We start from the raw sequence: 19,913 nt of genomic DNA, 5'->3' as shown, positions 1-19,913 counted from the left end.
TATGTGTATACAAGCAGGGTTTGTGGCTGTGCTCCTGTATGTGTATACAAGCAGGGTTTGTGGCTGTGCTCCCATATGTGTATATGAGCAAGGTTTGTGGGTGTGCTCTCGTATATGTATATGAGCAGGATTTGTGGGTGTGTTCCCGTATGCATATATGAGCAGGGTTTGTGGCTGTGCCCCCGTATGTGTACATGAACAAGGTTTGCTCATGTATGTTTATACAGACATTTACGGTTTATGGGTGTGTTCCCATATGTGTATACAGTTATATACAGTTTGTGGGTGTGCTCCCATATGCATATACAATTATATATGGTTTTTGTGTGTGCTCCTGTATGTGAATACAATTATGTACAGTTTGTGGGTGTGCTGTGGGTGTGTCCGATGAGTAAGGGGGAATGAAGATACCCTCATCATGCGTTTCCGACGAGTCGCTGAGCTCGGTGGGGACATCCTCGTTGTCATTGAAGTCGATGGAGTCTGAGGGCACCAGGGGGCTGGACTCAGACAGCTTGCTGTCTGGCAGGGGCAGGGCAAGGAGATCCTCAGGAAGCGTGCCAGCAAATTCCTCCTCAGGGGGCTCGTTGTACTAAAAGACAACCGATACGGATCACGCCCGTTTGCCCCTTTAGTAGATATACTCCTTATCTCTCATTATCAGTGGTGTAAATCATTTATAATGATGAGTTACGTGATCGGCTTTGTCTGGTATTCCGCTGATGCCCATGGATGGGATGTTATTGCTGGTGAAGGACTTCAGTGGTGGCTGGGGGCTGCCATCTGCCTTGGCCTCGGAGCTCTTGGGGCAGGAATCATTCACCTCATTGTCTTCGGCCGGCATCTCCTCACAGTATCTGCACCAGGGGGAGGGGCAACAGCTGGAGGTCAAGATTACTAGCTCGGGAAGGGGGGCGGGCACTCCCGTACACATAACGATCGGACAGGAGGACACGATGGATGGACTTCGGTTCCCTGAGGTCATTGGGAGCAAGACGGTTCTGAGTAGTTGATCAAATTTACAGGCAAATATGACGTCAGTGGGTATTTGGTTTGAGTCGTTCCTACAGATGCTGTTTTCAAGGCTGATACATACACACATATATGTGATATGCATACTGAGACGCCATGTATGAAGGATGGTTCACATTTTGATGATCTTGCATATGTGGAAGGAGGCAAAACTCACCCCATGGTGTTGAAGTCGTCATCCGGAGGCACATAATCCTCATCATCACTCGTCAAGCCCAACTCATTCCCGTAGCACTGGTGGACAAAGTGCCAGAGCTCTTTCGGGCACAGCGGCTATGCAGGAAGAAGGGGAGAAGAAAAGGGTTGGTACCGCCGCCTTCTATGTCACTGTCAATTCAGCCCCAGTCCATGAGTTTGAGACATGGAGAAATCACAGTGGGAGCTGGTACATGTCAAAATCCTATGTGCGAAATTAACATACTCAGTGTTAAACGAATCCCTGCAATGTTCAACTAAGTCCAGCAATTGAACACTAAGTGTTATTTCAACTTCCCCAGTGGTCAGACACAGAACGTTAACCCAAATGCTGAGTGATGCCAAAGGACTCTTGTGGTGTTTTTCGTGTGCTGCCGACACGGGCTGGGTCTAACCTTGTCCAGGAGTGCGTTCTGCCACAGGCGGAACATCATCATGTATGTCCGGTCCCGTGCGCCGAATGAGGTAAAGAAGTGCTGCAGATGAAGACGCACCATGACATTAAAGATCAGGCCAGATGAGAGTAGTGGTCAGCATGCTAGGGTTTAGCATGTTAGCATACAGCGCTAGTGTTAGCAGTGTAGTGGGCCTTCTCTCTGTCTGTAAGTGTAGTGTTAGCAGCGTAGTGGACCTTCTTGCTGTCTGTAGTGTAGTGCTAGCAGTGTAGTGGACTTTCTCACTGTCTGTAGTGTAGTGTTAGCAGTGTAGTGGACCTTCTCACTGTGTGAAGTGTAGTGTAGTGTTAGCAGTGTAGTGGACCTTCTCACTGTCTGTAGTTTAGTGTTGTGTTAGCACTGTTGTGGACCTTCTCACTGTCTGTAGTGTAGTATATTGTGTAGTGTAGTGTTAGCCGTGTAGTGGACCTTCTCACTGTCTGTAGTATAGTGTAGTGTCAGCAGTGTAGTAGACCTTCTCTCTGTCTGTAGTTTAGTGCTAGCAGTGTAATGGAACTTCGCGCTGTCTGAAGTGTAGTGTTAGCAGTGTTGTGGACCCTCTCACTGTAGTGTAGTATAGTGTGTAGTGTAGTGTTAGCAGTGTAGTGGACCTTTTCGCTGTCTGTGCAGAGCTGGATGGCATTGGGGATGAGGCGTGCTGTTTTCTCCTTCGTCATGGAACAGACATCCTTCAGCCGCACTGTTAGCTGCACAAACACCAACACACACACACACACACACACACACACACACACACACACACACACACACACACACACACACACACACACACACAAACACACACACACACACACACACACGCACGCACGCACACACGTACACAGGAAGAGTCAATCTAGCACACAAGACAAGAATAGATTGTCCAGAGAAAACAATATTAAACAAACTGCTTTGACAAGACAACGTATCCTTTTTGTAGCACTGAGACAATGTACTAGAGAACAGAGGAGAAGTAATGAGGTCAAACTACTAAGTACCAGTGTTTCCCAGCGGAAGATGTTGCTATAGAAACAGATCCAGTTTTCAGAGAGGTAGAGGCGACCCTGGAGAAGGATATCTTTCTGCAGGGCACATGAGTAATCTGTCAGGGAAGGGAAGACAAAGGGCAGAGGTCAACAGGCAGAGGCCACTTAGGTCATTACACATGCTACTACTGCCAACACAAACGCATGTGGTGTGATCTGCCAAAACACTTACTATCTGTGAAAAGTGCACTGCATAACCAAAGAATGTGAAACAGTTTATTCTGAATGGCCCGTTAAAGTAATAGAATAAAACATGCAAATATTCTGGACAAACTGAGGACACATAAATGTTAACACAGTGCCATTTCCAGGATGCTTAGATATCTCTCCACCATATCTTTAATCATAACTGCTGTTAGTCATGGGGTTCATCTCCTCTCCCGCTTACCCACAATGAGGCGCTCTGAGTCGGGCAGCTGCTTGAAGAGCTTCCTGAAGTCCTCATTGCGCTGCTTGTATGTGGGGCTCAGGACCTTTAGCAACAGGACAAAACACAAACACTCATACAGGAGCCCTGAATAGAAGAGGAAGGCTAAGTGCATTTGTTTTGATGGAAGCCTCATTTCTTATCTGTCCTGTTAAATGCAGCACTGACCGCAGGGCCCAAAACATGTGGTGGGAAAGAAAAACAGTGCATTCCTTTGGCCTGCACTGGGCAAACCCTTAGGCAAGAATGTCAGGCGAATGAAGCTAGTGTACACTGCAATGGTTTCATACTGGATATCTGAGGAAATTATTGTAATTCTACATCTTGGCAAACATCTGGAATGTATGGGATTTACCAGCACACCCCCAGGATAGGAACATGAATACCTGGAAATGAATCTGACCAGACAAATTCTTGGGATTCATTCTGTACTCATTTGATGTGTTACACTCACTGAAATCATCAAGTATCTGACTTTGATTTACTGGGTATAGTCTTCTAGAAAATCGCAGGCAGTGCTTTGAAAATGTGTGCTTTGTTTGCTGGGAAATGCAAACCCCAAAGGAAGAAATAAAGGATTAAAAAAAACAATCACAAACAAAAGAATATAAAAAGAAATAGCTGCTCCTCATTAAGAGCCTGCAGAGTTCTGAACATCAATACAAAACAGTGGAGCAGGACTCCAGCCCTCGCTTTCCAGTGACCACTTACTGCAGGAACTCTCTCAAACTCCCATTCCCAGTGAGTCCAAAGATACTGGTGTCCTTCAGGGTCCAGTATCGACTCCCAGTCAGACAGTGAGTCAGTCTCAGTCTCCATGCAGACTGCTTTTGGCAGGGTCAGAGGTGTCTCTTCCTGGAGTAGAACTCCTTCTGGTTGATGAATGAAGCCCCAGCCTCATGAGCACAGTCTAGCTCTCAGCTGACCGAGGGCAACCTCCACTCTCTGCCTAAATGCCATTCATCATCGCTTGGCCAGGGCAAGCAGTCCCCTGCTGCTCCACAGTAGTTTATTGGAACTTGTTTTAAAGTGAAAAGAAAATACACACCTCACACCGTACATAAACAAAGCAGATATCGTTGCCTCAAACTCAGCGACTCACAGGGAGAGCTCTGCCACCAAATCTTTCCCCAAGCTATGAGCTGAGCATGTCTGCATGAGAGATTTGAAATAGCGTGTGAGAAAACACACTCAGTTAATTCTCCAAGTGTTCATATTTCACTGGGACATAATGCAAGACACACTCTAAATGGGAACATTTCCCTCAGCTGTTGTTTCATGAGCATAGTGCTTTTCTCCATCAAATTTCAGAAACACTTCCGCAGGCTTCCACTCGTAATCCTTTCAAAAGGACGATATGAGCAACTGTTTAAAATGCTTGTAGGTGGCTCCTCTGAGAATACACTGTAGCAGTCCATATTCTCAAAATGTTGGATACAGCGAATCCAACTTAAGTCAGTCTGAAATATCCATGTGCGAACACTGCACCTGTATCAATCACAGATTAAAGAAACCAAACTTGAGTGCGTGAGGAAGCTGTCCCTCCAGAAGACTCCAAACCAGCTAACCAAAATAAACATGGTTAAATGCACCAGTTAAAACTGTAGCAAATTCCTTATGAAATAAAAGAGCACTTCAGTTAAATGAAAGGGAAACGTCACGCTGTATTCCCACAGATTGAGAAATTAGACTAAGAATGAACAAGCTGCAAGCATAGGCCACTGCTCCGTGCTGAAGCGAACTACTACGTCCACTAGGTCCATTACGCCAGATGAAACGGCAGCTCTGCCTTGGGCACTCTCAGACTTCCTAGAAAACAACCGTGGAGTACAGCAAGGCAGGAGGAGTGAGTGCAGGAATGTTTGTGTGTAGAAGGCAAGGAAAAAAAAGGGGGGGGGGCTGGTCGCCAGATGAACCAATAAGAAGTACAGCAGAGCAAGAGGGCGGGGCAGAAGCACGGCGGGCCTCCTCCATGTGTGTTCTCTGCTCCAAGCACAGAGACTCATACCTTGAGACTGGAGGGCTGTGGGGATTTTTGATGTAGCCACTCAACAGTCCAGTTTTGCAAATTCTGATCCTTGTTTTGCTGGTAGCCCCCCCTTCCCTCATCTAGAGAAAGGCAGTGATGGTCAATACCTCGAATCTCTCAGGCTGGTGAGGCAGGAGTGCAGGAAGCAACAATTTCGCACCCTAAACATTTTAGCATGTCCAAGGACTTACCACCCTTCCACCCTCCGCCCCCCACCAAGGTGAAGGAACTATGGTAAACCTTTGTCCGGGAGGAAGGGATCTAGGAGAGGTTCATGCCAAAGAGGTGAATCACTTCTCTCGCTCTCTCTTTCTTTCTCTCTCTCTCTCTCTCTCTCTCTCTCTCTCTCTCTCTCTCTCACTCCCTTTCCCATTCCCAGCAAAACCATCTGCCTCACAGTCACAGAGCAAACAGCCATGCAGCGCCTCTCATATGCTACATTGCCGAGAGCAGAAGTAATATGCAGTGAAATAAGGATAAATTAGCTGACCAGTACTGATTCAGGTTACGTTTGGATTTGCCTTCTCACGCAGTTGGACGAATGGCCATCTGTTGGTACTGGAAGAATGCAATTGGTTTGTCTGCCACTGCTCTTAAGGTCTTGACCTTCGCAGTGCGCTTGATGAAAATAGATGACGTTAAGGCAAACCATGTTCTCACTCCTGACTAAACCAATGCAGTCAAAATACTTAAAACTGAAACAGATTCTTCAGTAAGGCAGCCCAATCAAACCAACTCAACCAAAGCTTCCATCTCACCCAGCCTGTGCTATTATGTCATTAATGTGCTATTATGTCATTAATGTGCTATTATGGCATTAATGTGATATGTCATTAATGTGATATTATGCATTAATGTGCTATTATGTCATTAATGTGATATTATGCATTAATGCTACTATACTTTTTTTGCTGCTCTTTATTGCTGTAGAGATAACACAAGCCATTATCAAACCAGAGTACTACTGCCTGATGACGTTTCCTGATGAAGCTCTTCAAAAAGAGGACATACACTGACAGTCCTAATGACAGAGGCAAGGAATCAAAAAAGATACAACGAATGTGGCTGTGTTAAGACCTAATGATCCCATAGCAGTCAGCTATGTCAGAAACCTCCATGAGAACTGCGAACGGTGAACGGCTTGTCTTCATGTCCTCTGTTGTGTGGTGGTCCTGTATTCCACTGTGAACGGCTTGTCTTCATGTCCTCTCTTGTGCGGTGGTCCTGTTTTCCACTGTGAACAGCTTGTCTTCATGTTCTCTGTTGTGTGGTCGTCCTGTTTTCCACTGTGAATGCCTTGTTTTCATGTCCTCTCTTGTGCGGTGGTCCTGTTTTCCACTGTGAACAGCTTGTCTTCATGTCCTCTGTTGTGTGGTCGTCCTGTTTTCCACTGTGAACGGCTTGTTTTCTGTTGCTCGTTGTATGAGTCAGAGCTGAGACTGAGAGGCCATGTCTATGCTCCCCCTTAACAGCCATTGTGTGCCTGAAACGCAAACCTCCATATTTCTCATGGGAAAAGTGTAAGTGGGCAATGCTAACCGGTCAAAAATACAGTGGGCGTGAGAACTGTGAAGATTTCAACACATTCCATCTGGCTTTGAAAATGTAGACCCAAACCAGAAAACACTTCAGAATACTATTCACAGAGAAGCAATGCCAAAAAATGTAAAAATAACTGACACAATATTATATACTCCAAATATTAAAATGTTTTACCTTCAAAGTCAGTTATTCCAGAATCCCAAAGAAAAGCCTAAACAAAAAGCATTAGACTAAATAACATAAATAAACAACTCCCCACACAAATGCCCCCCCCACACCCCCCCAAAAAAAACACAAAGCAGAAGAGCATAAGAGCATGACTTACATTGTACCAGCTTTGACTCTTCTGTTTTTTGGTAGTCCGACACAGAGAGAAGGAAAAAGAGACAAAGCAAACACAATTATCAGACAGAGAGGAAAGTGTTAAACTGCTCAGCACATCACCTATTCACCAGACTAATCATGTCACAGGACAATGCTTCAAATCTGCAGATATACCTGTATATTCAAGTTAGAACAACAGTAAGTAATTATTCAAAATACTCTAAAATATTACATTAAAAATGTACAGTATCAATAGTATTATGTAGCATAATAAACACACACACACACTCTCTCTCTCTCTCTCTCTCTCTCTCTCTCTCTCTCTCTCTCATCAATACCATATCCCCCAAATATGCATAAATAAGCCAAATATCCGCAGCAGTCGTAAAAATTAATAGCACGAGTTTGGGCTATTTACCCATTTGGGCAAAAGGGTTAACACAAGGGATGACACATTTATAGGCAAGGCTCATTAAGTGAAAGGTTGCTGTAGCACAGTAGCTCTGTCTTGCCTTAGCTGTAGACTATCTGTAGGTAGGATATTGCTCATATGCCAAGCTACCACTAAGGGGCACACTTTCCCCTAAATTGCAGCAGAAACGCTACCGTCAAACTATCTTTGTGTGTTATTGCAGCATTTAGGAAACGGAGCAAACCAGGAACTGCACCCCAATGGCTGAATCCCTTCCCTTTGCCCATGTGAGACCACCTCCCCCTTTTCTCTGGGGAGCTAAAACAAATAAGCAAGACTCATGCCTGCATCACATGGTGATGCCACAGCTGCACATGAAATCTACCAAGAACGAGAGCAGTAAAGCAGAGCAGCTTCTGAGTCTCCACATAATGCAGGAGAGGACCTAGGAACTGTCACGAAAGGGCCAAGTACACTCTCCTGCAGCTGGCTAAGGGGCAATCGCCCTGAGTATCACTGGTTCAGGGGCAAATGAAACAAAAACGAACAGCTTAGTTTAATCAGGTTAAGCCTGCTACACTGGTGAGAAAGATATTCAAAGCAAAAAGTCAAATGAGAAAATCAAATGAATGGCAAACGAAAACAATTGTCAATCTAACATCTTTTGTGATCTGTCTATATATAAATGTATTGTCAAAAAAAAAGCCATCCGACTGTTTTTTATGAAGTACATGTTTCTACATTTTCAAAATAGCTGAAGAAGCTCCTATGTGCTGCAATGGCCCATCTGGGCTGTTCAGTTGTGTAATGCTGCCTGCTCTCCCCTCATATGGGAATAAACAACCTTAACTTCACTTTGCATTACTTAGTCTGCCATAGAGGAGCCCAAAGGCTCAGCGTGAACAACATCAAACACAAATTTAGAGGTCACAGAAGAAAGTAAAGCTATCCCGAAGCTTGCTTGTGTGTGTGTGTGTGTGTGTGTGTGTGTGTGTGTGTGTGTGTGCGGGGGGGGCTGTAAATGGAGCACCAATAATGATCGAGTCAGCCCTTCGTATCTTTATAATCTGTGTCCTCTGAGAGGGTAACTGTTCAGTTATGCACCCACTCACCACTAATGCTGCTCCAATCACAACCACAGATGCAACACCAGAGTAGGTTAAATATTCCAACTACGTAAATGTGTCTGTGCACATGCACATCACATATACCCCTATGCAAGGAAGTAAAGATGCTCACTCGTTTTTTGTTTCCATCATTTCGGTAATAAAAAGTACTATTTTCTACACTGAAGACACAAATCTGCTTTTCTAAAGGATTCTTCTGTACAGTAACTTTGGAGGAATATTCTCTTATATTACAATGAACATTTAACATTAATTATCTAAAATCTGAGAAAAAAAATGAAATAAAAAAAAAATTGCACTAAAACGAATATTAATAGCACTAACTATTGACCAGCAATTCACACTTTTATTAGACTGCATTAGCTTTGACAGGAAAAGGCTTATTTTTGAACAACTAGGAGGAGTACAGTGTGAATGTGATGATGACTATGGCAAGTTCGCAGGGGTATTAAAAAATGGCATGTTAGCAGAAGCAGAGGATTAAAAAGCAGACCACAGGCAGCAGGGTGAGATGGATAATATTAGCCAAAGAACATAAGCATCTAATAACTTAAGACAAAGTAATAATAGTGAGAGCGCAGGCACAAGGCTGAGCTTCTGTGAGAAGGTTCGCCTTAGTTCAAGAACAAAGACACACAGTGGCCGAACACAGTGGTCACCAATGCTGTTCCTGGAGATTTAACAATCTTCCTTCAGAGTTCGGTTCCTGCCTGTATCTTCTGCTTGATTCAGACAATTGGCATCACTCTGCCAAAAGTCAGATCTCCATGAACAGGGTCGGTGACCACTGCTCTAAATGATCAGCACGGAAATCTCAGAAAATAAGGTCCAGTGAGGTTAAGGATATGAGGAATATTCATGGTTTTTGGTAGGAAAGGTTTTGTGGAGAAAGGGTACATGTGAAGAGTGGCCCAGCACTGCTAGGATTAGGAAGCAGGGCCTCATCAGTACACACAGCAGAAAACAACAAAAGGCAGGGGGGGGAGAAGTGCGAAAAAAGTGTGATGCTTACTTTGGACAGTCTCTTGTGTGACTAGCATGCATGAGAAAAAGAACAAAGAATTCAGAAAACAAAGGGGAAAAAAAGAAAACAACAAAATCAAACACTGTGTACAAGGAACAAAACCAGAATGAGCTGAAACAGTTTTAGGCGATTTCAAAAGAGAAATGGCACTTCATGTTCATGAAGAGTGGAACATGTATGAGGGAAAGATGAGATGAGGCATGTGGGGCCTTGTTTACTGCAATACTGATGATGTAATGGCCATGCGTTCAGATTCAAGCAGTCATAGAGAGCGTGGGAATCCAACTACGGGAATCACACTACAACTGTTTCACCACATAGTTTCAAAAAATAAAAACACAAAACAAACAAAACCATTTTAGAAGGAAGTTTGTATTTACAGGAATACTTTTTTTTTTTATCAGAGATAGATTTAGTTGACCCTAGGTTCAGCACTTAATCATTCAGCATTTATGATCAATAACTTTCTTTTCATTTTCTTGAATAGCAGTCATATAATATAGATTTTCTTTAAAGATTTTCGCATCTGAGTAATTACATTTTGACATCACGTTAAAAAAATGTCATTAATAATGTCTCTTACATTCCTTTAAATAGTACCAGATCTATGTGAAGACTTAAAATGCAATTACAGTATATCCAGGTATATGGTGCATGTTGTGAATGCGCGCGAGTGTGTGTGATTTGTGCGCGTGTTTACGCTCACCTTGGAGTTCTTGCCCCCGCTGCGGGTTGTGGTATGTCCAGACTGGCTGTAGGTGCGTTGGATGACCTGCTCGGGGGTGGAGGGGGACTTATCAGAGGAATGGTCAGAGCCCTTCTCCACCATGGCCTCTCCCTCAGGACTCAGGGGCGTGGGCGAGCGCGAGCGCTTGCGAAGAACGGGCGAGCAAGTGGGCGTGCTCCGGTTCGAGTTACTGGCAGTGCTGGGGGAGGGGCAGGTGTAGGGGTGAGTGACAAAAAGAAACATGTCAGTCTCACCACCTCTTTCACAGCTTCATCTTTTGTTACACGGTTATTTTTACTTTTTCTTTTCAGTTTTACAGTTATATTTAAAACACCATCATGTAGAGTGACTTCAGGCAGCAGATGAACATTGGTAAAGTGTATGTTTAGACAGCCTTAGACAAACCACGTGCATGTGCACATGCAATTTTTGTGAGATAAAGAAATTAAAATGAAAAATTAAAGAAATGAAAGAGAAATAACATTAGGGCATTTGCAATCAAGAGCAACTCATCTTCATGTTTTAAAGCTTTTTAATTCTCAAAAATAGACTCCAGATATATTAGAGATGGGTATTAATTGAAGAAATGTGCAAGAAAAGGAGAATATTCCAAGAATTCCAAGAATGAATTACTAAAAAATTAGAAAAATAATCTTTTGACCCCTTCCACAACATCTTTGCTCTTTGTCAAACACAACTCATGCATATGACCACATTAGACAGCTGCTTGCATAAATGAGTTTATTTGTAGTGGTACACAGAAAATATTCGACAGATGCAGGCTTTAATTTGCATTTGAAAGTTCAAACCAGTGTTCTTGGGATTCATTAAACCTAAATCATTTTGGTCAAATCAACACAGGCCAGTACAGAATGTAGTAGTATGCAATATGTTGTCCATATCATGCAGAAATCTATCACATACTTCTTTATGAGCTTTGCAGAACTGAACGAGGTTCTATGAATGCTGGAAAATGGGAACTCCTCTTGGCAAGCAGGTAAGGAATCACAGGCCCGTAAAGAGGGCCAAGGCAGAGGCATTATGCTGTCCAATGGTACGTCCGCATCCGCTCTGTCAGCTGCCAGGAATGGACACAAGCTGACAGCTCTCCCCCGAGCTGTGGACACCCGGGAAGAGCACAGCAGCCATGGCTTTGATTAAAGAGGGGCTTTACATGGAAGCAGAAGTGCCTCATCACATGGGTTGTTAGTGTTCTAATCCCCCAGGCCAGGGTAGAAAGGTGGTGATTAGAATCACTCATTGTCCTTACTGTCCAATTAACAGACACAAACATATTGGTGAAATGAATTCATATACAAACATTTATACACCTGTATAAATGCACAAATATCACAAACATGAACATATAAATCATCTAGCATTCATATCTAGGGCCGTAAATCCAGACACCTTATTTGGAGAAATCACCAGATTTCCTTAACTATGAGAGGGATGTAACATGTCAAACTAGAATCAGATCTACAGTTGTCACAGATACCTATTGAGATCACAGCTCTAGGGGTGACCTCTTGAGTACAACTGATTTAAACATGATCCTACACTATAGACTAATGGTTATCAAACCCTGGAGGCAATATCACAATAAAGCCAGTGGTCCTTTCGCCACAAGGTGGAAAGAGTCAAGCATTTCTGGAATTTTCTATGAACATATTAATTGCATAAAGTGCTACTGTGAGCCTCACATACAGGTCTCAGATCACATCCAGAGGACAGAAACAGTCATGAGCAGACTCAGCCATTTGTGCTTTGATTAAGCTCTACCAGGGTAACATGAGGATCCTCTATGACTAGAGTAGAGGATCGTGTTCAGAGTTCAGAATGTTCATTTCTCATAAGGCACGAATGCATGGTCAATGAGATGGGCTGTGTTTAAACACTCTCATAAACATCATCACTGAGATGATTTCCAGCAAGACAAAAATGTTCAAACACAAGAAGGCAAATTTAAAGTACAGAGAGTCTGAAAAACAAACTTGGTATATCACTCAATTGAGTGCATGTACATTAGTGCAAAAATAAAACAGTAGCGCACTGAATGTCCAATGGTAAAATAAGAGCAGAGACTTTTAAACAATTACATACAAGAACATCTTACTGTGGAGACAGATCAAACTGCTACCCTGAAGGAACCAAATAAACCGAGAGAGGGAGGAGAAAAGAGACACATAATGAGTGTGTGTGTGTGTGTGTGTGTGTGAGAGAGAGAGAGAAAAAGGTGACAGAGAAATAAAGTGGGAAAGAAAGAGTGAGAGACAGAGTGGAAGAGGGGAGACACATAGGAAGAGGAAGGTAGACAAGTAAAAGGAAGGTGCTATAGAGAGAGTCAGAGAGATATAGACAGAGAGATATAGACAGAGGGACAGAGAGATATAGACAGAGGGATATAGACAGAGGGACAGGGAGATATAGACAGAGAGATACAGCCAGAGAGATATAGACAGAGGGATATAGAGATATAGACAGAGGGATATAAGCAGAGAGATATAGACAGAGGGACAGAGATGGGTAGATGGGGTGTACATACAGGGTAACGTAATATGAAAATGAATTTCTTTTCAGTAATTAAACTGCAAATAATTTAATTCTCATACAATCATAAAACATTGTATTACATATAAATAAATCATTTTTTATTTGCAAACTACACACTTGCGAGTCCACTCATAAACCTAAGAATATGCGTGCGCACCTTATCACTCACCTCTAATGAGGTGACATGATCCTTCCTTTAATGATGATCAATATTTTTTACTTAACTATGACCACCTTGTCAGAATTACTATACCATAATATTAATAATAATAATAGCATTTTCCCACACTGAAATTATGCATGCAATTGTAAAATGACAGTTTTTCTTCAACCAGTGCATTATGTTTTCTGCTTTATTTATGTCTAATATAGAAAATCTAATCGGGGCAAAAAAATACCCAGATGCAGTTTACATGTCCAATTACAACCCTATGATTTGACCCTAGAATGAAATGAGCTATTTAATTTAAATAAATAAATAAGTAAAAATAAAAAAATAAAATTTAAATTAAAAAAAAACTTTGATGGACTTATGAATAAATGCTCTAATTGGCTGGTTTACAACGAGGAACCACGATATCTCACAGAATCAGCAGATCAAAATCAATTGCTAGCTAACTGTGAGGTGAACCATGGAAAGTTTAGGCATCCAGCCATATATGCTCGTATGCAGCCTGCATTGGATGATATTTCAGTTCTCCAACAAAACTGATTAACAGATTGACTAGATGTCTTGTCAAATGACAGTCGTTTCCACTTCAGTAGTGGGAAAGCTAAGGTTAGCAAGCTTTAGAGTAGATATCTCTAAGCAATCTCTAAGCAGCCAAACTTAACTAGTTAGCTAGACAGTTTCTGAGATATTGTTGATGAACTACACATTAGAAATTTACCCGATAAAGGGATTGACAAGGATACATTTTATATTATACATTTTAACATTGCATAGCAATGCAAGCTATTTGAATGGGACACTGGCAGGAAAATGAATCTCGGTGTGAATAAGCTAGGTCATCACAGTTTGCTTAGAACTTGCTAGTAACTAAGCTACAAAGTAAATTCAACTGGTTAGCTCACTAAAATCATAAAATCACATAGCTAGAATTGCTATATAATAGCTATTTAAAGGATGTGGTCAGGCGTGTGATGCCAATTAAGACAGAACTGCCCATCCTTTCTGTTACGAATGCTGAGCGAAGCCTTCCCTAAGGTTTGAGAAACTATTCGGAGTGAAATGTGGATAGCAAAGAAAGGTGGAGAGCAAACATGTCTGGGGTCCTGTTAAAAATGAATATCAACCAAGCCACTTTCTCCATTTTCTTAGTTTTATTTTTCACAATACCTGAAGAACCTTTGAAATTTTGGCTGTGCAGGTGCTTGTTAATATTGTCTGGGCTAGAACATGAGCTGGTGTATGAAAATTTTAGGGATATAAATATTAATCAGTCAAGACTTTTATGTAACAAATTGTTCCATTTTATGACCCTGTTTTGCTTATGCAGGATTTACATTTGTAGGAAATTACAACTGTTTGTGGTTCATAGTATGTCACCTTTAAAATAGCTTACTAGATGCTACTACAGGAACTGTGTGTGTGTGTGTGTGTGTGTGTGTGTGTGTGTGTGTGTGCGCGCGCATGTGTGCGCGCTGGGGGGGGTGTCATATCTATTACAGAACACCTTTACACTAACATGTAGCAGAATGTCCATCACCTCAAGGGTTTCCTGACACATCAAAGGAGCACCGTGACAACCATGAAAAGCATAGTGCACCCACACAGAACTGCAATGAAACTGACCTGAATCCTGTGACACATATTACACTGCCTTCTCTTTTATTATGACACTAGCAACCAGCTGACATGAGATCTGTGTTCAGCGCGATGCAATACAATTAACAAAAGGGATTATGAATTTTCAAGCATATGGATAACAAATTCTTACTAACTAAAGCAAACAGATTTCATGTGTAATGGCTGTTAATGTCAAGTCCCAATGACAAATAAATTATTTACATTTCCATGTCAAGATGTCTGCCAAGTTACTAGTAAATTATCCATAAAGTCATGTGTAAACTGTCACATTTCTGATTTCACTGCCACATAACTATCACGGTTTAATACGAGCATATAGTTCACCAAGATTGTGATCTGGAGTCCAAATGACTTGGATTGTTTTATCTTCTCTCAAAGAGGAAAGCTGAATGACAGCCACCTATTCAAACGGCCACACGAATACTGATGGAGTGGAGGTGGAAGGAAAACAACAGCACTAACAGGGTAATCTAACACATTGCTGAGCACTGGGACCTGCTCCCTTTCTCACCATTCTGTACTGCTCGGCTGAAAGCGCTTCCCGGCAACCACAGAGATGGAGATGCTGCATCCCTGAAGCAATGTAGCCCCCAATACAGATATGGAGGCATCTTTAGTGTGCTGGGTTAAAATATAGAATGCTACCATTTGTAAAAAAAACTACTAACAGACAAACAGCACATTAATTAATTCTGCATTGGACAGTTCTGCTGAGGAAAGGGGGAAAAAGCATGCTTGCTCAGAAGAACTCAACCCCCCACTGCACTGTTTCTCCACATGAAGACAGATGAGCCAGTGAGCACACCGCTTGTGTGTAACCATGCACGAGAGCTAGCACAGATGAAAACAACAACCACCCCCAGCCGTTCCCCCATTGTGCAAATAATGACTGAGCTTAATGGAGATTTGTCAAACATGGTCAGATGTGGACAAACCTGGAAGCCATGAAGGACCGCGTAAAAGCACAATGCTCCTGTTCTCCTTCATTCATCCAGCAGCCCCGAGGATGGAGTGTTGGGGGGGCAGGGGGGGCAGGGGGGGCGGGTGGGAGTAAGAGGATGAGGAACCGCCTCCCTGCGAATCCCAGACAAACAGCTGAGCCGAGCCGAGCGCTCAGACACACGCTATCTCACACAAACTTGCTCACTGCTACTGTCTCTCTCTCTCTCTCTCTCCCCCTCTCTTTCCCTCACTCTCCTTCTGTATAGGACTGATGGAGCACATGAACAGGAGGAGGGCGTTGGCTTCCATTCTGCATAATTGCTCCTGCTTGTTGCCGTAAGCCTGTTGGCTCGTTCGGTATTCATGCTTTTCATGAATGGAAGCGCACACGTCAGCAGTGGCAGCAGCAGTGACGATCACCGTGACGATTCAGGCTCCGCCTCCACTCCAACTTCCCCAGACCTCTCCTTCTCGCTCTCAACAGCACCATCATTCCCACATTTCCCTTTTGCTTTTTTTTTCACATTTTTTTTTTTAAATCCCAGGCAGAGTCTCTACCACCACAACGCTACTCTGGGGGACTATTGTAACTGAATGCTGTAAGAGTCCAAGAGTTTTGTATGTATATAAACATATGACTACAATATAACAGGGATGTATAAACATAAACAAGCTTATAAACTACATAATTCACATGTCATGTAGCCTTAGCTATCTAATAACCCCCATATTCCTACACACACAAAAACTACCAAAGACTATTTACAGTAAAGAAAATCATACACACAAACACACACACACACACACACACCAGCACACCTGCCCTGCTTTCCATCACCAGAGTATTAACCACGAGCACCTGTGACTTTTTTTGTCCTCTCCCTATTTAACCTCATAAACTTCAGACTTGTTAGACTTATGTTCTTATTATTAACCTTGAGGAATATTATTCAGCAACATCTACGAATGTATTCAATCACTACAGTGAAGTTAATATGTAAGGTTTGTAGTTATAAGAGAGAGTAATTGATGTAAGTGTGACAGGCAGGGCGGGAACGAGACGCAGGTGCAGTTGAGGTGAGTCTTTATTATCCATGAAAACAGACAAATCACAGTATCAGCCTGACTAACAAAACAAAATTAAAAAAACCCAAGCTCTGGCAGTAGGTTGACGGCAGAGAGAAATCCACTCTGAAGTGGCATCTTCAGGTGCTGTCGGTGAGCAAGGCGCAGCATTGGAGGGGAGTGCCTGTGGGCTGTAAAATTCACTTTCAAAACTAAGGACATGGAAGGATGATTTGGTAACATATTGCACTTCCCATATGAACCATAGCTACACTCTATGAGTGTCTGAAGGCCTCTTAAAACAGTACAAAGAATGCCAAAGATGGATTGCTAAGCAGAGCAAAACTGCACTGCAGAGCATTGTTTATAGGGTAGAGTATTGTTTACAGAGAAGCCATTTGGAGCCCTTCAGTTATGCAGGTGCAAGTACAGCCTGTTTGAGAGACCAGTGCTGGATTTGACAGGTCTGCGGTGGTGAAGTCTGCCCTTGAGAAAAATAAAATGGCGTTCGGTATTTGCTTTTATAGGGACAGAGAGACCACATGTGGTCAGGCGCCTCCGAGATGTCTATAGTGCAGCAAAGCAGAGGGCAGATTTCAAACACATCCTGCTAAAAAAATGAGTCCTAATTACCGCAGCAAAAGGATGCCAGCCGAGGGATTTCAGACCACTGCAGCGGGGGTCACGGCCTGACAATGCTGAAACTGAACTCTGAAAACAGAACATCGATCAGCTGCTGCAGTAAATGTAAATGTGACATAATCGACTCAGCAGACTGAAGAGTGCAGAGGACAGAGTCCCCACAGCAACCTCCTTAATGTCAACCTCAGCAATGTGTGACACACATGCTGCCACACACCGATACAAAGCTGATATGCCATCGTATGCATTCATTTTTAACTAATAGCAAATGCCAAAATATTTGACTACCTATAATCGGACGACCACAGATATGATGTGACTGATCATGTTAGAAAGAGGCTGCCTTGATGGCAGTCTGATCTCACATGCTGCTCCTGCTGGAGATGAGATGGAGGAACTCCAATGTGCCTTACTGGAGGTTGGGGGGGGGGGGGGGTCATGTGATCGAATCTGAACTGGGAAACCCACTCTATATGTGCTGTGACCTGCTAGCAGCTAAACTAGGGCAGGAGAATTTGGCAGCCTACTGAACATAAAGCAGGATTAAAGCAGCCACTGACCCTCAAGCTGTAGGCACCATGGCTGCAGGGGGCAGTAAACTCTCTGCAAATTCATTACCCTTCCACAACACAGACAGTAAAATCACTAAACACTGTAATAAATACAGATGAATGACACCACAAAGCTTCTAGCCTACCTTATAACTTATTTATGTAATAGATTAGATGTACGCTATGAGGCTGGTCAATTAGAATAAAAATGACAGGCGTGTCATTGACAGACATTTTTTACACAACACTGTTTGGTTTTGCATCTCCACTCATTCTAATTAAATCTTTTTAGTTGACACTGCTGTGTAGTCAGTTTGATCACCTCGAATGGAATACGAGTTCTCGCAGCTGTGAATTCCACAGGGCTCTTTCTTTAAGGGAATTCGTGCCTCATCTCAAAAGTGTTATAAATAACGCTGAGGTGAAATATGCTGGAGACTAGCACATTTAATCTCATATGTTAAGTGACCTCAACCGCATTTCATTCATTTTAAGGAAATGTTAGCATATTTTCTAAGAGTATCCTTTAAGGCAACCCACGTCTTCACAGGTACTGCTTGCTGGTGATTTCCTGCTGTTGCTCGTCCCAGTTTCTGTGACCCTTTCCGTGCAACACAGAGCAGCATATGCCATCGACTAGAACCGGAACCAACAGAGCAGCATATGCCATCGACTAGAACCGGAACCAACAGCGCAGCATATGGCATCGACTAGAACCAGAACCAACTGAGCAGCATATGACATCGACTAGAACAGGAACCAACTGAGCAGCATATGACATCGACTAGAACAGGAACCAACTGAGCAGCATATGACATCGACTAGAACAGGAACCAACTGAGCAGCATATGCCATCGACTAGAACCGGAACCAACAGAGCAGCATGAACCGGAACCAGCAGAGCAGCATATGCCATCGACTAGAACCAGAACCAAATGACCCGCCTCTCTTAGTTCACCTCTATGGAAAATACGTTCCCAAACATTTGCAAAAGTGACTGTATAGAATGTATTTGTCTAAATTACTCATCTAATGAGACTGTGACAGGTTAAAACCATGAAATAAACATTAAAACAAACATGATAAGCTAGTTCCTGACAGCAGGCCATCAGGAGACATTTTAAAAATATAAAGGGATGAAAGTGAAGACTCAGATTTTCTCTCCTCAGAGTGAAATTTTATAACTTTATATGGGTGATGGGCACCTGATCAAGTGTGCACTATTCATCATCACAAAAAAAAAAAAAATCACTGAGTCATTCTAATTCCCGTCTGCTCTCACGGTGAGCCCAATAAAGGCTACTGCTCACAAACAGAGAACCATTCTGATGGCAAAACGGGCTGGACTTTATATACATGCAGAGCTGAGCACTAGTCTCCCCACCCTCTCTCTCCAGCAGCCGGGGGAACGTGGGGGCGACAGGGCACAGGAGGGGGGATCTGAAGAGCAGGGGATCTTGTATGACTCCCTGCATGATGGATGCTTGGCTGGCTCCTGTTCTGGACTCCTCCACACACTTGGACTTGACAGAGGGAGGTTCCAGGATACCTGCCAAAAGTGCTAGTCTGTTCAACCCGGAGGGGCAGATTGGGGCGTTAGTCGTAAGAGCCGTACTAGTTAGCCTGTGCTGAAGCATTGGTAATGTAAACAAACCCTCCGGTAATACTCCCAGCAGCAAAGGGGCTGGTGGGGTTTAGGAACAGGGCTTGCGGGATGATGCGGTCTGGACGGGCGAGCTGGTGGATGGGGGGGGGGCTCGGGTAGGGAGAGCAGAGGGACCAAGGGCAGGAAGGCAGCAGGTGAGCAGCAGCTGCCTCTCAAAGTCCTGCCGGGTCTCTCTGGGCCCCCGGTGCAGTGCAGCTCAGCACTAAAAATATCCATCAGCCAGCAGGAGGAGGCGCATGCACACAGACACGCACACATACACCAGGCGCACACAGACAGCAGCAGCAGCAGTACTGCAGTGAGAGAGGAGAGGAGAGGAGAGGAGAGGAGAGGAGAGGAGAGGAGAGGAGAGGAGAGGCCAGGTA

At 43.3% G+C, this 19,913-nt stretch overlaps 1 protein-coding gene across 12 annotated transcripts in view; it reads right to left on the bottom strand.

Annotated features, from left to right (window-relative positions):
• Nucleotides 1-19,913, bottom strand: part of gramd1ba (GRAM domain containing 1Ba) — a 64,708-nt gene that overhangs the window by 9,148 nt on the left and 35,647 nt on the right. For 8 of the 12 annotated variants that reach the window (XR_014118580.1, XM_081701904.1, XM_081701906.1 and 5 more), the window contains 10 exons: nucleotides 10,299-10,518; nucleotides 9,581-9,601; nucleotides 7,031-7,051; nucleotides 3,096-3,180; nucleotides 2,660-2,763; nucleotides 2,273-2,368; nucleotides 1,623-1,703; nucleotides 1,190-1,305; nucleotides 695-857; nucleotides 412-592 (listed from right to left, as the gene is read on the bottom strand). Coding sequence is in view for 11 of the 12 variants with exons in the window: in XM_081701904.1 (XP_081558030.1) it covers nucleotides 412-592; nucleotides 695-857; nucleotides 1,190-1,305; nucleotides 1,623-1,703; nucleotides 2,273-2,368; nucleotides 2,660-2,763; nucleotides 3,096-3,180; nucleotides 7,031-7,051; nucleotides 9,581-9,601; nucleotides 10,299-10,518 (1,088 nt within the window). In the remaining variant the exon portion in view is untranslated. The remainder of the gene's footprint in view (nucleotides 1-411; nucleotides 593-694; nucleotides 858-1,189; nucleotides 1,306-1,622; nucleotides 1,704-2,272; nucleotides 2,369-2,659; nucleotides 2,764-3,095; nucleotides 3,181-7,030; nucleotides 7,052-9,580; nucleotides 9,602-10,298; nucleotides 10,519-19,913) is intronic. The other 4 variants (XM_081701903.1, XM_027015435.3, XM_081701908.1 and 1 more) reach the window with 1 other exon arrangement.

Source organism: Electrophorus electricus, chromosome 19, assembly GCF_041902795.1.
Source record: "Electrophorus electricus isolate QZ-2024a chromosome 19, ASM4190279v1, whole genome shotgun sequence".
Taxonomy (NCBI): Eukaryota; Metazoa; Chordata; class Actinopteri; order Gymnotiformes; family Gymnotidae; genus Electrophorus; species Electrophorus electricus.
The sequence above is the reverse complement of the archived record's forward strand: the minus strand, read 5'-3'. Positions and strand labels throughout refer to the sequence as shown.